This window comes from Lathyrus oleraceus, chromosome 1 (genome assembly GCF_024323335.1).
Source record: "Lathyrus oleraceus cultivar Zhongwan6 chromosome 1, CAAS_Psat_ZW6_1.0, whole genome shotgun sequence".
Classification (NCBI taxonomy): Eukaryota; Viridiplantae; Streptophyta; class Magnoliopsida; order Fabales; family Fabaceae; genus Lathyrus; species Lathyrus oleraceus.
Genome location: NC_066579.1, coordinates 379,048,990 through 379,062,196, shown reverse-complemented (window position 1 = coordinate 379,062,196; position 13,207 = coordinate 379,048,990). Strand labels below are relative to the sequence as shown.

The following is a 13,207-nucleotide window of genomic DNA, read 5'->3' as shown; positions in this document are numbered from 1 at the left end:
TGGTGGTGGTCTTAAACCTTCCCATCGGTGTGGTCTATATCTAATCCATTTAGGTTGTTTTTCCATTATAGCGAGCACCTCAAACTCTCCTTCATCTTCATCACTTTCAAAAATCGATAGACTTAAGACCCGTTCTAGTGGTGACTAGGGTCTATGCTTTTCAATTTCTTGAGCAAATACTTGATCTATTATCTCTATAGTGTGGCTTGTGCCAACACCATCTTTGTATTTAATTATGTTCCTCACATCTATTTTTAACTCTTCATCATAGACTTTGAGGGTTATGTTCCTTCCTCGATGTTTATCATACACCGTCATGTTTCCAAGAATGGTCTGCCCAATATGAGAGGAATTTCCTCATCTTCAGGCATTTCCAGAATGAGGAAGTCAACTGGGAAAAGAAACTTATCAATTTTTACAAGAACGTCTTCCACAATCCCACAGGGTCGCCTAACAGAGCGATATGCAAACTGAAGTGTCATTCGAGTATCTTGAACAGTGCCAATGCCTAATTTCTTATAGATGGATAGTAGAATCAAGCTTACACTTGCTCCTAAGTCAATTAGAGCTTTATTGAATTTCCTATCACCAATAGTGCATGGAATAGTAACTGATCCCCTGTCTTTATTTTTCATTGGGATTTTCATGCATTGGAGAATGGCACTGCATGTTTCAGTTAGGATGATCAGGTCTATATCAGTGGAACGTTTCTTAGAGATGACGTCTTTCATGAACTTGGCATATATTGGCATTTGTTCTAGTGCCTCCGAAAAAGGGATGTTTATTTCAAGCTTTTTGAACATTTCCAGGAACCTCTCAATTTTTTTCTTCATGTTGATCTTTCTTTTTCTGTCTTGGAGGGTAAGGGAGTTTGATGACTGGTTTTGGAACCTTCTCTTTCTCCTTGACAGGTGGTAGTATCACTTCTTCATCTTGGTCCTTGGTTTCCTTGATTTCTAAATCCACTTCTAACAATCCATCTTTTTCCATACTGTTTTCCTCTGTTGACTTCCCACTTCGGGTTACGACAATGTTAACAGTGTTATGTTCCCGCGGATTTGTTACCATACCACTAGGTAGGGTACCCGAGGCTTGAGAATTTGAAGCTAACTATTGTGCTATCTGACCCATTTGGACTTTGAGATTTTTTATGGAGGTCGTGGTGTTTTTCTAATTAGTCCTTGTTTCTTCTTGAAACTGTATGTTATGGGCGGCTAATTTTTCAATGGTGATTTCCCATTCAGCCTTTTTAGGTGCCTGTTGTTGCTGCTGTTGTTGATACTGAGTCTGATATTGCCCTGTACCTTGTTGTGGAACATTCCCTCTATGATCTTTCCAGGAGAAATTTGGATGATTCTTCCAACCTGGGTTATAAGTGTTAGAGTAGGGATTATTCTGCTTCAAGAATTTGATCTCTTCAATTTGTTGGGGGTAGCAAAGCAATAGACCGTGTGATGAGGTCCATTACAGATTTCACAAGTGCTAGCCTGAGCCGGCTGTACCTGAGCTATCTGTTGAGTACCTATATTCATAGCTTTCAACTTCTTGTCTACTTCGGCAATACCTGTGTCTTCCAGGCGGATTTTATTTGTCTCTAATTTTAGATCAATCACCCCCTCTGGCTGACGAGTACACCTGTCGTATAATTCTAGATGCTCATTGGCAGCTTTTGCTTCAATAATCCTCTTAATACTAATGGCTGTTGAGAAATTTGTTGAGCCATCGACTGCTCTATCAATCAACTGTTTTGTTTTTATTTTCAGCCTATTAACGAACATCTGCATTTGTTCGGTCTGATCCATATTATGAGTTGGACACGCTATTAAGACCCTTTTGAATCTTTTGTAGGCTTCTCCCAATGATTCATCATCCTTCTGTTTGAAATTAAGGATTTCATACCTTTTTCTCAGGAATACTGATGCTAGAAAGTACTCATTTAAGAATGCAGTTTCCATCTCTTCCCATGATGTGATACTGCCGACTGGAAGAGAGTATAATCATTCTTCTGCATCTTTAGCTAAGATGAACGAGAACATTCTTAATTTCTTTGCTTCATCAGTGTGACTATCAATTTTCAATGATGTGCTCATGGTCAGAAATCTTTGCAGATGTTTGTTGGCATCTTCATTAACCTTTCCGGTGAAAGGTTTTCTTTCCAATTGATTGATTATGCTCAAATGTAATTGAAAATTAGTCACATTCACCGCTTGGTTGACAATGGTCAGTCGACCACCCGGTGCGTTTGCACCTCCATAGTCACCTAGGAGTCTTTCTGAAGGTGAATGAGGTGGAATTGGAGGAATCTCAGTCATTGGTTCTTTGACGTCTGAGTGATCAGGGGTACTTTCTTCTTTGGAATCCACTCTTTGGTTTCTGCGTCTTCGGTGAAGGGATCTCTCGATTTCTGCGTCAAAAAGAAATTCAGCAGATGGTTCTCCTCGCATACACAAATTAGCAAATTATAAATGATAGAAAAATAATTTTATTGCAGAGAAACAAAATTTTAATTGAAATTAAAATTAAACTCTATATTTTGGCAGTCCCCGACAACGGCGCCAAAAACTTGATCGGGAAAATAACAAGTGTACTATTTTGCCTTTTATAATAATAATGGGGAAATTCCGTGAATGTCGATCTCAAGGACTGCACGTCAATATCGAGTTTAAATTATCATTCAATTAAACAAAAAGTATTAATTTGGTTTTTAGATGTAAAAATATACGAATAATGGTAAAGGCAAATAGGAATGAAAATAAAGGTTTACAGGGAAAAAGGAACAATGCCATGGAAGGTGTATGATTTATCCCTATAACAACTCTGAGTCACTATTGCATCAACAAATATCAATTACTACTAGTTCTCAAGAGTATTTTCTCCCAAGTCCTTGGTGAGAAAACCTTTAATCAATCTACCCTAATTTCTATGTCCATAGGCAATAAGGTGTGTGATTTATCTTTATCAATGGCGGTCCAGCCTAATTGATAACCACAAAACAATCTTGATTGGTCCGAAAGAGAAAACATTAAACACATCAAGAGGTTACCGTAAAAATAATATTATAAATGCAAATGTAAACTCCAATTCGTTGCAATTCTAGATCAAGGACACCCTGTTGAAAAGTATATCTTCGGCAAATATTTTTGTATCGTATCCACAGAGATTGGTTGATATTACCGCCGTTCTATAATCCAAATGTTATACGTTTAAAAGGTAACAAAGTTGTTTTGGTTGGAAATTTATCTTGTGAGTAAATGTCACTAAAACAGTAAAATGGTTTTAATCAAATATAAAAGCTTGGCAAGATTGGAGTTCACTATTTCAAATGCTTATGATTCCTTATGATAAATAAATAGATTCAAGATTATTGATGATGTTCAAGTATCCTCTCAAAGTCATTTATGTCTAAATGATATTGTGATAATCACTATATTGATCCTTAGACGATCTCTCCACCTAACTATCAATATAGAAATCTTTAGTGTTTAATACCAAAGAAGAGTAATGAATAAATCTATCTCTACAACTTATTCACTACTTGAAAATCTGTTTTATGTCAAGACTCAAATAATCTCTCTCGACAACTACTCAAATCTGGTTTTCAACTTAGGGCAAAAACAATATTCAATTCATCAACAATCTTTATCATATATATAAATCAAATGGAATACATAAACATATGAGAATAACTACTACCTCCAATCTTGACAAAAGGGAGTTTAGCTCCTCATCATCATTGTTACAAAGCAGAAAGTTCAAGAAGAAAAACTCTGTTTTCTCTTCTTACAAAAATCTCTCAATGTGTGAATGATAATGAATGAATGTGAATAATGTGTTTTTCCTTACAAAAAAAGGTTGACATTTCCCTAATTGGTCATTATCATCAAAAGCAGGAAAGCCATTCCAAGGCAGACATCAAAATGGCAAAAAGCTTTTTCTGCCAGACAACATTTTTGACCCTTAGTCAGCTTGCTGGATTCGCAGCCTTCGCGACGCGAACTGTTGCTTCTCCAGCTTCCTTGTTTGGAAAGCTTCCTCCAAGATGTGGTGTTGCATTCCAAAGCCTTCTTATCCAAAAATTCTACAAAACTAACAAATATGTGAAATAACTATTTAAAACAAAATAAATTAAACCTAATTGCATTTATACAAAATAGTGAGAACAAAAGTGTGTAATTGCATCAAAACTTGGTAAAAGGGACCAATAAAATGATATAAAAAATAGTACTAATTGGTCCCTAACAACTCTCCCCAACTTAGCATTTTGTTTGTCCCTAAACAAAAGTTTCCACCCTTACAACCAAAGCCATGAAATAAAAGATTTAAACAAGAATTTATCAAGGACATTCAAATGGTTCAAAAGCGTTTGGCATTTTCTCAATTCACCTATCTCAATTCTAGAAAAAACATGAATAAGGGAAATGGTAAAGTGCAAAAATCATTCCAAGGAATTCAAAGCCATATATGTCAAAATTGAATCAAACTTACACACACATCATAATAATGATGAATAACATGAAGGGTTACTTTCACTCATCCAAGCAATTAAATCAACAACAACTCAAATCATGCGGTTATCACAACAAGTACCAAATCATGTGAAAAATGAGAATCAAGAGGTCTTTCAAAGGTTGTAATGTGGCTTAGGTTACAAGAAAGGATATGATTAAGAGAATTCAACCAGATTACCTATCCTAAGGGAGCATTCCCAAATATTCAACTCTACACACTTTTCCTTTCTTTGATCCCTATCCTTTTCTTTTTCTTTTTCTTTTTCTTTCCACATCCACACAACCATGAGCAATTTTTTTATTTTTTTTATTTTTATTTTATTTTTTTTACTCTCCCCAACTTTAGATTCCAAAACCAAATTTATTCAATAATGCTCCCTACTTAGAAATAAGCAAAAGGCAAAATTTTGCAAACAACTCGGTTTGAGGTTTCAACTGATACGAAAGAAATTAGGATTCATTTATTCCACAATTTTCAATTGATTTTACAATGATCAATCAAATGAATCCTAAAATAAGCTCAAAGGGGGTTAACTAAGGATTATTCCTCACAAGGTTAGTTGATTCAAACTTTTTGGTCAAGTGGTTTTTCTCACAAACAATGCCTCTATCATTTTCAAAATTTTCACACAAAAATAGATTGATGCATGATTTAGCATGATAAGAATGAGTTAAAATAATGCTCGGTTTCCCGCTTTTTAGTGTACAATGGAAAGCCTCCTCACAATTGGTTAAGTCCTATTTTGATTCAAAACTGACATATACTTCAATGAATTTATGACATGGAATTTGCACACACCATCAAACTACTCATGTTAAGTCTAGAAAGCGATAAAGTGTACCTTGAAATGCCGACACTAATTCTTATCATCACCACTCGAAGTGTCCTATGCTTCTTTCTTTGCGATCATTTCTCGGTTGCTTAAAGCTTGACTTAAGAATAAGAACAATTAAACAAAAATGTTGGTAAACCAAAATTTGATTAAAACACACTTAAATTTCAAAAAGTATTCATGCAACTATCAAAACAACTAACAAACCAAAGTTCAAAATTCAACAAAAACAGTAATAATACACAGAAAACTCAAAATAAAAACAAACCCTATAATTCAACAAACTCCTCAATCTTCCTTCATTTCATCGCCATGGATAGCACCACTTCTTGCACCCCCCAAAAAAACTGGCTTGCCCTCAGGCCACTTATCATAATCAACATAATCCTCTTATGAAGGGAATGGAGAGGGGAAGTTTTGAAATTTGGAGGTTTGGAAGTGGAGCAGCGAGGTTGTTGAAAGAATCTCCTAAGTTTGTGAAAATAGGAATGAAACCAAAATGACATAAAATAGAACTTAAATTTTATTTTATTTTATTTTTCAGTCCGCGGGACGAACTGAAGGAAATTTCAAAAAAAAAAAAATTGGTTCTGCCATTCACTGCTCGCGGGGCAAACCTTGTTCGCGGGGCGAACGGAAAAAAAACAGAACCCAATTTCACAAAATTTAACACAGCAGAAAATCAACTTATCAGAAAAAAAAATACAGGCTTACAACGTTGGGTTGCCTCCCAATAAGCGCTTTGTTTAACGTCGTTTAAAGCTCGACGGTCCACTGATTAGCCCGGTTTAAATAGAGACACGACACCCACATCACGATTTACGTCGCCACTATGGTAGAATTTAAGTCTTTTACCATTTACAGTCCAACTCTCTTGTGACTTTGGATCCTCGATCACAATGGCTCCATAATTGCGCACCTCTTTGACAACAAACGGTCCTGACCATTTTGACTTCAACTTACCACGGAATAACTTCAACCTTGATTTGAAAAGCAATACCATTTGTCTGACATGAAACTCCTTGTGACGGACCTTTCCATCATGGTATTTCTCTTCAATTGCATCATTGCGGAAAGAATCATGCTTGTCATTTGGATGCTTCATAGCTTCAAAAAGATTAAAGGTCACCTCTTCGTCTTGCACTCTCACCTTCATTAGTCCATCATCTATGTCAATCATCATCCGGGTTGTTTTCATGAATGGTCTTCCAAGAATTAGAGGAACATCATGATCCTTATCCATCTCTACTATCACGAAATCTACCGGAAACAAGAATTTGTCCACTTTCACTAACATGTCTTTAGCAATTCCGTATGGTGAAGTGGTAGACTTGTCGACTAGTTGTAAAGTCATCCTTGTCGATTTGATCTCAACATTTCCCAATCTTTTAACAATGGAGAGGGGGATTAAATTGATGCTAGATCCCAAGTCAATCAAACCATTACCACTGTATGTGCCTCCAATGGTTACCGGTAAAACGACTCGGCCCGGATCAGATTCCTTCATTGGGAGAGTCTTTTGGATGATGGCACTACAACGTGCATTAAGCAAGATGGTTTCGTCTTCCACATGTCTTCTTTTCTTTGTGAGAATATCCTTCATGAACTTTGCATACCGCGGCATTTGCTCTAATGCATCGGCAAATGGCATATTGATTTGCAGTTGTTTGAATATGTCCATAAACCGTGCATAATGTCTAGCATTATCCTTCTTTGATGGTGCGTGCGGATAGGGTAGATTTTGAACTGGAATGACATTCACTCCTTTGTCTCTTGTTTTCTTTTTTCTTGGTTTAATTTCCTTCCTCATTTCCGCTTCACACTGCTGTTCTTCCATCAATTGTTGATTCTGCTGTTTTCGCGACGCGAAGGAAGATCGTGGCGCGAACTGAGCAGTTTCTGCCACTTTCTCCTTCCCACAAGCCCCATCCTCATTTTCCAGCACGGCATCCATATCATTCTCAACTGTAATTTCCTCACCTTTTTTACTTGTCAACTCTCTACCGCTTCTAGTATAAATTGCTTTACAATGCTCCTTTGGATTGGGTTGAGTGTTAGCGGAGAAAGAAGATCCTGCATTTTGTTCCGACAGTTGCTTTGCAAGTTGGCCTACTTGAGTTTCCAGATTTTTAATTGCTGCTTCGTTACTCTTCTGATTTTCCATGGAAGCTTGCATGAATTGTTGAAGAGTATCCTCTAGCTTGGAACTTCCTCCTTGCGACTACTATCCTTGAGAATTTGGGTGTTGATAAGGACTTTGCTGCTGAAAATTTTGATTGTTGAACCTTGATGGTTGATAGCCTTGATTGTTTCTTGGTTGATAACCTTGATTTTGATTATTCACATAACTCACTTCTTCGGGTGGAGGACAAAAACCAGTAGGATGATCTCCTTTATATAATTCGCAACATGCTACTTGATGTCGAAATTGAGACCCTTGAATTTCTTTCATTTGTTGTGGAAGTTTGGCCATTTGTTGAGTGAGCAACTCCACTTGTTGAGAGAGTAGCTTGTTTTGAGCAAGAATGGCGTCATTGGTATTCAACTCAAGAACTCCCGGTTTACATTGTGAAGGACTACGATCATGTTGACTTTGACGATCATTGAGTGCCATCCGGTCAATAATGACTTTAGCTTCTTCCGCATTCTTTGACATAAGAGAGCCACCCGCTGTAGCATCCAAAAGTGTTCTATGAGTTGATTGGAGCCCATTTAGAAAAATATGGATTTGAGTGAGCTCATAAAAACCATGACCCTTGCATTTTCTCAACATTGACTTGAATATTTCCCAAGCCTCATTTAAAGACTCGTTGCTTCCTTGAGTGAATACCGCAATAGCCGTTTTGGCTTCCATGAATCGGGATTGAGGGAAATATCTTTCTAAGAACTTTTCTTCTAGCAAATTCCAATCCGTCATCACTCTCGGTGCTTGATCAAGGTACCACTCTTTTGCCTTTCCCACTAAGGAGTGTGGGAACATCCTCTTGAATAATGATTCTTCACCCGCTTCGTCTATTCCCGTAGAACCCGCAATCTCATAGAATTTGATGAGATGGGAATACGGATCTTCATGGTCCATTCCGGTGAATGGATTTGCATAGAGAAGTTGGAGGATTCCGGTCTTCATCTCCGTATTTCTTCCTCCACGGGCAAATTGAGCATTCCTTCTTGGACTATTAGCGGACATTTCGGTACGATTATCATCCGCCATGTTTCCTTCACAAGCCTCTACAACCACTTCTTCGATTTGAACAAGTGCGGAAGTAGATGCTTCTTCTCTCCGGTTCCTCTCTTCGGTTAGTTTCCTTCTTCTTCGTGTTTTGCTATTGAGCTTCCGAAGTGTTCTTTCAATTTCGGGATCGAAATGAAATTGCTCCTTGGTAGCTTTTCCTCGCATGCACTAGAATCTACAAAACTAACACACCAAGTGACACAAAAGAGGGATAACAATAAAAGTAACAAAACTTAAAACAATGAATTATTGCAATGCTTGTAATATCGACACCAGTCCCCGGCAACGGCGCCAATTTGTTGAAAAGTATATCTTCGGCAAATATTTTTGTATCGTATCCACAGAGATTGGTTGATATTACCGCCGTTCTATAATCCAAATGTTATACGTTTAAAAGGTAACAAAGTTGTTTTGGTTGGAAATTTATCTTGTGAGTAAATGTCACTAAAACAGTAAAATGGTTTTAATCAAATATAAAAAGCTTGGCAAGATTGGAGTTCACTATTTCAAATGCTTATGATTCCTTATGATAAATAAATAGATTCAAGATTATTGATGATGTTCAAGTATCCTCTCAATGTCATTTATGTCTAAATGATATTGTGATAATCACTATATTGATCCTTAGACAATCTCTCCACCTAACTATCAATATAACAATCTTTAGTGTTTAATACCAAAGAAGAGTAATGAATAAATCTATCTCTACAACTTATTCACTACTTGAAAATCTGTTTTATGTCAAGACTCAAATAATCTCTCTCGACAACTACTCAAATCTGGTTTTCAACTTAGGGCAAAAACAGTATTCAATACATCAACAATCTTTATCATATATATAAATCAAATGGAATACATAAACATATGAGAATAGCTACTACCTCCAATCTTGACAAAAGGGAGTTTAGCTCCTCATCATCATTGTTACAAAGCAGAAAGTTCAAGAAGAAAAACTCTGTTTTCTCTTCTTACAAAAATCTCTCAATGTGTGAATGATAATGAATGAATGTGAATAATGTGTTTTTCCTTACAAAAAAAGGTTGACATTTCCCTAATTGGTCATTATCATCAAAAGCAGGAAAGTCATTCCAAGGCAGACATCAAAATGGCAAAAAGCTTTTTCTCCCAGACAGCATTTTTGACCCTTAGTCAGCTTGCTGGATTCGCAGCCTTCGCGGCGCGAAGGCAGTTCGCGGCGCGAACTGTTGCTTCTCCAGCTTCCTTGTTTGGCAAGCTTCCTCCAAGATGTGGTGTTGCATTCCAAAGCCTTCTTATCCAAAAATTCTACAAAACTAACAAATATGTGAAATAACTATTCAAAACAAAATAAATTAAACCTAATTGCATTTATACAAAATAGTGAGAACAAAAGTGTGTAATTGCATCAAAACTTGGTAAAAGGGACCAATAAAATGATATAAAAAATAGTACTAATTGGTCCCTAACACACCCCCTAACATTAGGGGGTTTAGCTACTCATATTGTTCAAAACAAATGCAAGATAAAAATTACACATTACAAGTATTTTGATGACTTTGATCTTCAATCGATTCCGCTCATGAAAACCTTCAGCTCTCTGAATGTCTCGCTCTCTGCAATACTTGATTGCTTGACAATACTGTGTTTTGCCTTGTTCCAAGATGATTTTTCCTTAGACAAAAGGTCCTCTTTTATAATGAAAATTCCAGGAAACAGGTGGACGTGTCCAAAAATCTCTCTGAAAGTCCGATGATCAAAAGCCCGATAAAAAAGAGAAATTTTGGGCTTGGGATGACACGGCCCGTGTCAGTTGACACGGGTGGCCGTGTCAGCCCGCTATTCAGGTGACACGCCCATGGCCTCTTGACACGGTTGGGAATGGTGCCTGACACGGGTGGCCGTGGCAGACAAATGTATTCCTTGCCACGTCCCCTTTTGCCTGACACGGGTGGCCGTTCCAAGCCTCCTATACCAGGGTTTTCCACTTCTTTTCTTGTCGGAATCTTGCATTGTCTTGCTCTGAGTTCCCTGGTTCTTCTACCTGGACCTATTGGACAAAAACTCAGCTATCCCACGCATAAAATCAGAAAATATAAATAAAATGTAACAACGAATGGAAATGCTTAAATATTATACCGGAAGTAAAATTGCCTTGAAAAGTATAAAAAATGTCTGCACAGTGTCTCAAAATCCTCGGTTTCTTGTCGGATCAGTAACGAAAACTTAATGCAAATGGTGATTGATCACCAACCTACATAAGTACTAAGGTGGGGTCAGAGATGAAGGCAAAACTAGTCAGGGTATTGACCGAATACAAGTACTGCTTTGCCTGGGATTATGATAAAATGTTAGGTTTGGATCGAAGCGTAGTAGAACACTGACTGCCTATCTGACCTGGGAAGAAGCCGATGAAGCAACACCCTCGACGACTTGCTTCGAACGTTACTTCGAAGATCAAGTAAGAAATCGAAAGACTCCTAAAAAGTCGTTTCATAAGAACGACAAGGTACGTCGAATGGTTGGCCAACATAGTGCATGTTATCAAGAAAAATGGAACTCTTAGGATTTGTATAGATTTTAGAGATCTAAACAATGCCATGCCAAATGATGAATATTCGATGCCAATGGCGGAAATGTTGGTCGACTTGGCCGCAATTTTTGAGTATCTGAGCTTATTTGATGGATACTCCGGCTATAATCAGATTCTCATTACCGAAGAAGATATCCCCAAGACAACATTTTGATGCCCTGATACGCTAGGGACACACGAGTGGGTCGTCATGTCGTTTGGTTTAACAAATGCATGAGCAACTTACAAAAGGGCCATGAATGCCATCTTTCATGACTTCATTGAGAAGTTCATGCAGGTATATATCGACGACATCGTGGTGAAATCATCATCTCAAGAAGGACACCTGGATCACCTTTGACGCTCGTTTGATAGAATAAAGAAATATGGGTTGAAAATGAATCCATTGAAGTGTGCTTTCAGGGTGCACGCATGTGACTTCCTGGGATTTGTGGTACACAAATGAGGTATAGAGATCAATCAGAACAAGACGAAGGCGATCTTATACCTCAAAAGGCCATCTACAACGAAACAACTTCAGTCTTTGTTGGGGAAAATGAACTTCTTGAGAAGGTTCATCTCGAATCTAAGTGGTAAAACAAAGGTGTTTTCGCCGCTACTTAAAATTAAGAAGGAGGGTGATTTTCATTGGGCCCCTGAACAACAAGAGGCTTTCGATGCGATCAAGGGGTATCTTACCAAGCCTCTTATTATGTTGCCCCCCAATAGAAATAAAAGTATGAGTTTATATATTGTTGCATCTGATACAACTATAAGGAGCATGTTAACCCAAGAGGATTGTAATGGTGTTGAAAGGCCCATATATTACCTCAGTAGAATGTTGGTAGATGCTGAAACTAGGTACAGTCTCATAGAAAAACTATGTATGTGTTTGTACTTTGCCTGTATGAAATTAAAACAATATATTAAACCAGTTGATGTTTATGTGTCGTCTCATTACGATATTATTAAACATATGTTGTCTAAGCCTATTCTACATAGTAGAATTGGGAAATGAGCATTGGCGTTGACATAGTTTTCTCTAACTTTCAAGCCTTTAAAAGCCATAAAAGGCTAGATCGTGGCGAATTTTATAGTGGATCATGCCATGGTCGAATCATCCCTGAATGTGGTCGACACCACACCATGGTGTCTATATTTCGACGGATCGAGTCACAAAGATGGAACATTAGTCGGGGTATTGATATTATCCCCTCAAGTGGGTCTGACGAAGTTTAAGTACATGATCAGAGAAAAGTGTTCTAACAACAAAGCCAAATACGAGACCTTAATAGTCGTTCTTTAGCTTTTGAAAGGAACGGGGGCCATTCGAATTGAAGTAAAGGGAGACTCAGAGTTGATAATAAAGCAAGTCACACACGAATATAAGTGCATCAAGGGGAGTCTGCTGAAATATTTTGTGACTGCAACGCGGTTACTAGAACATTCCAAAGTTGCAGACATAAGACATGTGCCCAGAGGTGAGAACCAATAGGCCAACGAGTTGGCCCAAGTCGCTTCAGGGTAATAGATGTCTAAGTCGAAGATACAAGATATGATCGAGGTTCGAGGAAAAATGTTGTCAAATATGCCCCTGTCATACCCCAATTTTGTCCGGACATATTTAAATTGTCATAGAGTTAATTTCATTTTAATTTGTATCATATGCACAACATAACATACATTCCATCATGAATAATACCTGAGATATCAGTCAGAATAATTTTATTGAAAATACAGACCAATTGGTTAAATCGTTTCTCAAAGATGTGTAAAAAAATCAGCGGGTAAAAAGTTTCAAATTTAAAATTGCAGACACCAGTATTATTAATCTACGGTTCACGTAGTTTAACCTGGTGTGCTCGTTGTATTTTTCAGCGGCTGTTTCGGTCGCGTTTTGACCCGCCTGAGCCTTTTAATCGGTGCAAATTTATTTCAGAATTTGAAGAAACGCTGTATTTTTTCAATAAGTATATTTTGTACTGATCATTTTAGTGCATCTGATTTAATATTTTAAGCAAATTTTTGCCTGACTTTTATTCACTTTTGGTCGTTATATTTTTATTCCTTTGACATATTAATCATC

At 37.4% G+C, this 13,207-nt stretch overlaps 1 protein-coding gene across 1 annotated transcript; it reads right to left on the bottom strand.

The window, feature by feature from the left end:
• Window positions 1-314: 314 nt before the first annotated feature.
• LOC127108156 (uncharacterized) lies at window positions 315-803 on the bottom strand. The gene has a single exon (XM_051045586.1). The coding sequence runs from the start codon at window positions 801-803 to the stop codon at window positions 315-317; it is 489 nt and encodes a 162-aa protein (XP_050901543.1).
• Between the last annotated feature and the right edge of the window lie 12,404 nt (window positions 804-13,207).

Excerpts from the sequence above, each read along its gene's own strand:
- LOC127108156 (XM_051045586.1), bottom strand. The coding sequence starts at position 803 with ATGTTCAAAAAGCTTGAAATAAACATCCCTTTTTCGGAGGCACTAGAA.